The 3,974-nt window shown below is 44.3% G+C and overlaps 1 protein-coding gene across 1 annotated transcript in view; it reads right to left on the minus strand.

Moving 5' to 3' along the window:
- Nucleotides 1-2,422: 2,422 nt before the first annotated feature.
- LOC109541768 (xylosyltransferase oxt) overlaps nucleotides 2,423-3,974 on the minus strand; it is a gene marked incomplete in the record, with an annotated part of 3,867 nt that continues 2,315 nt past the window's right edge. Inside the window, 3 exon segments of the mRNA XM_048669898.1 lie at nucleotides 2,423-3,285; nucleotides 3,346-3,892; nucleotides 3,959-3,974. Of these exon segments, the coding sequence (XP_048525855.1) occupies nucleotides 2,837-3,285; nucleotides 3,346-3,892; nucleotides 3,959-3,974 (1,012 nt within the window).

Raw genomic sequence — 3,974 nt, forward strand, 5'->3', positions numbered from 1 at the left:
CGAGCGTTCTTCCTCATTTTGCTTCCGAGAAACATGCAAAACGGGACGGAAAACATGAAATTTTGCATTAATCTTGCGCCACCCTTGCACAAAACGACCATCATTTTTCTAATTTCATAAACCACAGAAGACTGTATTTTTTCTACATAACCCCCCTCTGACTTTAAAGCTGGATCCGCCCCTGCCTAAGGACCTTTTCGATAGAGCATTTCCGATAGAGCATTTTCGATAGAGCATTCATTTCATAGAGTATTTGTAGTTGAATTTTTGTAGCTTATTGATGCATGGAACTATTCTGTAACAATTGGGTTTTATCGAGTTCTAGAAATTTAGAGCGAAAACTTAGCAAATACTTGATCATTTCGTTGCTTCGATAGAGGCCTTAATACATCGATTCTGGTATTTTTCTGAAAACGGCGCATCGTAGAAGAGAAACTGTTGTTCGTCCAAACAGAGAATTGAGAAACAGTGTTTAATTTTCGGAAAGTCAGTGGCGTATCACTTTTTCATTCGCAGTACTGAAGAGGCATTTTCAAGCAGAAGTTCAACAGAAATGCAAACTGGTCGCAATACAGTACTAAACACTTAAACAGTTCGTGGTTAATTAAGAGCGCTAACCAGTTCACCTATAAATTGCTGCTACTTTCTCCGTGTTCCGATCAGGCAGGTTGTATTTAACGAATGGTTTTGGTATGGGGTATTAAAGGTAATCCGTGCGGATTTTAAAGCTTGGTAATTTGGAACAAGGTTAGCGTGAAACGTTCAAGTCTTTGGAGCTCTTCAGCATAGCAAAAGTGCGATTTTTATGAAAAAGAGCTGCATAGACAACTAACTAACAAGCGAGTGTGCCATTGGCCTGAATGCAGACCGCGTAATGTAATAAGTTATGATTATGGACGTGAAACTGCATCTGTGTGCAATCCGTTGGCCTCGTCTATTTATAAAGAGAAAATTCCAAAAGTTTTTTTTTGGATTTTATTGATGCGTTCCCACGTTTGGCCTTGAAGTGTGCAGAACCGACGAAAATCACAAGAATTCCAGGGTTCCAAACTAGGCATAATTGGCCGATTTGAATGGCGGCATTGTGCAGTCAAAGCGTTCGCCTTAAGCTGTTTTGGTAGCTAATGGTGTTGCAAGAACCAGCAGAAGGTTTCTTCTGGTTCCCTTTTAAGTCCTGAATTTAACCGGTTTTGGCGGGTTGGAAAAAACTCATACTAACCGGGCCGAATGGCACAAGAGGTGTAGAATCCCAACACGAAAACAATCTTCACCAAACGCCGCATTTTATCACAAAGTCTTGGACTGATCACGTATTCGCACACATTCCAACACAGCGGGAATTTATGGCCGAACCAGCATAATTTTTTTTAGTTGGCTGGAAGATTTCCTATAAATCGCAGATTTCATTCATGAACACGCGCGCCGCTAGCAGATGGTTCGATTTGAGCGCATTTTAATCGCTGGTGTTGGAGATACTACTGAAGACCGAAGAGAAAGTCTGCCATAAACCGAGATATCTCCCACCAGCTAAACGATTTGCAAATAATGGGTACAGTCAACGGATAAAATGAATAATATTATTTGAGGGATTTCAGCGCTCGCTGGTGAGGATCAGCGCAACAATGAAGAAAGACGGAATGGAGAGGCAGACAGCGCCGAACATGAAGAAGAAGTTTTGATTGGAAATGTGCAAAATCGTTCGTCTTCATGTATCCCTCTATTGATGTCCACAGGCAGACATAAAAGCGGGAGACGTTGAACGGCAAATGGATGGATACCACCAGAGGAAAAGCAGGAGGATCAGGAGCAGGAGTTACGCTATTTTTTTTGTCGTAAATGATCTCTATTGGCGGCACATGAAGATTTCGCTTTGTATCAGGAGAGCAGAATGTTTGAGGAAGTAGCGAGCAAATATCCGAAACAGGAGTTTAGTTAGCGTTACGCTATTTGTTTATCGTTGTAAATGCTCTCTATTGCTGAAATTTTGCTGGCACACAAAACCTTCGATTTATATCAGGAGAGCAGAATGTTTAAGGAAGTAGCGAGCAAATATCCGGAACAGGAGTTTAGCGTTACGCGTTAATATCAGGAGCAGCTGCTAAAATGCTCAGCGATGAGGGAAGTTCATTGACTGTCTATGAAACTCATACATGTACTTAAAGCGTTAAGCGCGGACTTATGGTGAGTTGAAATATTTGCGTCAATTTTATAGTTTTACGGGGCGCGCCTCAAATATCAGGTGTAGTAATCGAATAGGAAGTGTTACATATATATATAAAAAAAATCAAGGTAGTCGTGCTGGAACCGCAACCAGGAAGCAGCCACGAGATACGTTTACTACCGAAAATAGTTTTTAGTCAGTCGTCAGAGTCAAACTCAGCCTTATTATACCGGTGAATCCCCCCCAAAAAAACTGCGACAATTCTCAGGAAACTTCGATTTTTCTTGATTAAACTACACACTCCTTGCCCAATCAATTGAGTATCGAATACAAAAATATCCTTACGGAACTAAAATGACTCTACACTCTCTTTGGTCGCTTAATACTAATAATCATTAAGGAACCGAAAACTATGGCATGGCAATAAACAGATTAATGGCATCACGGTGGAATGTTGTTAACATCATAAATTCGAAAATGACCTCAACTCCGACTCGGCTACAATCATCACACTTAGATCATAGAATTGAGCACCATTTTTATCACAAGACTTATTGGCTAAGTTTGCTTTCGCCCAGGATGAGCGAATATTGCGTAGAGGTGAGCCTGAGCAGATCTCGATCAGCTCATAACGATAACTATTCAGGATTTAGTAACTAGAATTGTCTAGATTGATCACCACACATCAAACATGCCGGTGGTGGCGTTTACGTCGCCAATGGCACTTTTCGGATCAGGAGCCAGGCTGCTCCATTGCGTAGTCCTGCAAGGTGCGATTTTTAGCCCACAGGCACCCACTGGACTGTCTGCTGTGGTACAAACGCGTTCGATCGCGTAAAAAACGCCCACTAGACTGTCGATCCATGCCAGGAGGCTGGCGTTGCGCCTCTGAGCGTTTCTGTTGGCCTTTTCCAGTAGCGTCTGCTGGTGAGCCGCCATGGGCAGGAATTTGGCGTAATCGGAATTGGGCCAAATGGGGCCTGCCGACTGGCCCAGGCTGAGATGCAGCGCGGAAACCTCATTGCTACTAATGGGCCTTCCGGACAAAAACTGCAGTGGCAAGATGGGGAATGAGAGTTGAGCCAGAAGTGAGTCCTTATGCAGGAGCTTTACTTTCCAAACTCCTGAAAAAAACCGCCTTAACCTCCTCTGCCACCATTCTCTGTAAAATTCGGGCGACTTACCAGGCAAATGCGGCTGCTTCATGCCGGCCTTCACATGCCCAACCAGGTTGTTTGCGTCCAAAGAAAACAGCGAAACATCCCTGAGCACGCCAATGGGATCCACCCAAAGGCAGGTCAAGTTGTACAGTTTCGCCCCCTTCAAGGCGCTGAACTTGTAAACCAACACCGGATCAGAATATGGCGACAGATTGCGCAGAAAGTTCCTGCTCAGTTGCTCCTTCTGATCGAACTCGGTGCTCACCAGCAAAGTGGCCAAATGCTTCACTAGCGGGCCGGGTTTCACAAACAGCTTATTAATCGGCTTCACTGCCACTTCGACGCCACTGGCCAGCAGAAGCAGGCTGTACTTGTAGTGGTCGTTGTAGTGGAAGCTGTTGATCTGCTGCAGGCTGCTCAGAAACAAGTCGCATGAGCCGCTGCTGTTGCTCAGAGCCTTCAGCGAGCGTCTGCCGATGCTCTCCGCTAAAGTCATCAGACTGTCGTCGAAAGCCACTCCCAGGTCCTGATGGTGGAAGAGGTTTTGCCAGTAGGAGTTCAAGTTGGCCACCTGACAAGGCAAAAGAACTTTCAGATCTGCAAGAGGCCCAGGAAAAAACAAATATTTAAAATGCACCTCTTTGGACGGCGTG

Source organism: Dendroctonus ponderosae, unplaced genomic scaffold, assembly GCF_020466585.1.
Source record: "Dendroctonus ponderosae isolate FM_Combo_2020 unplaced genomic scaffold, Dpon_F_20191213v2 Dpon_F_20191213_9, whole genome shotgun sequence".
NCBI lineage: Eukaryota > Metazoa > Arthropoda > Insecta > Coleoptera > Curculionidae > Dendroctonus > Dendroctonus ponderosae.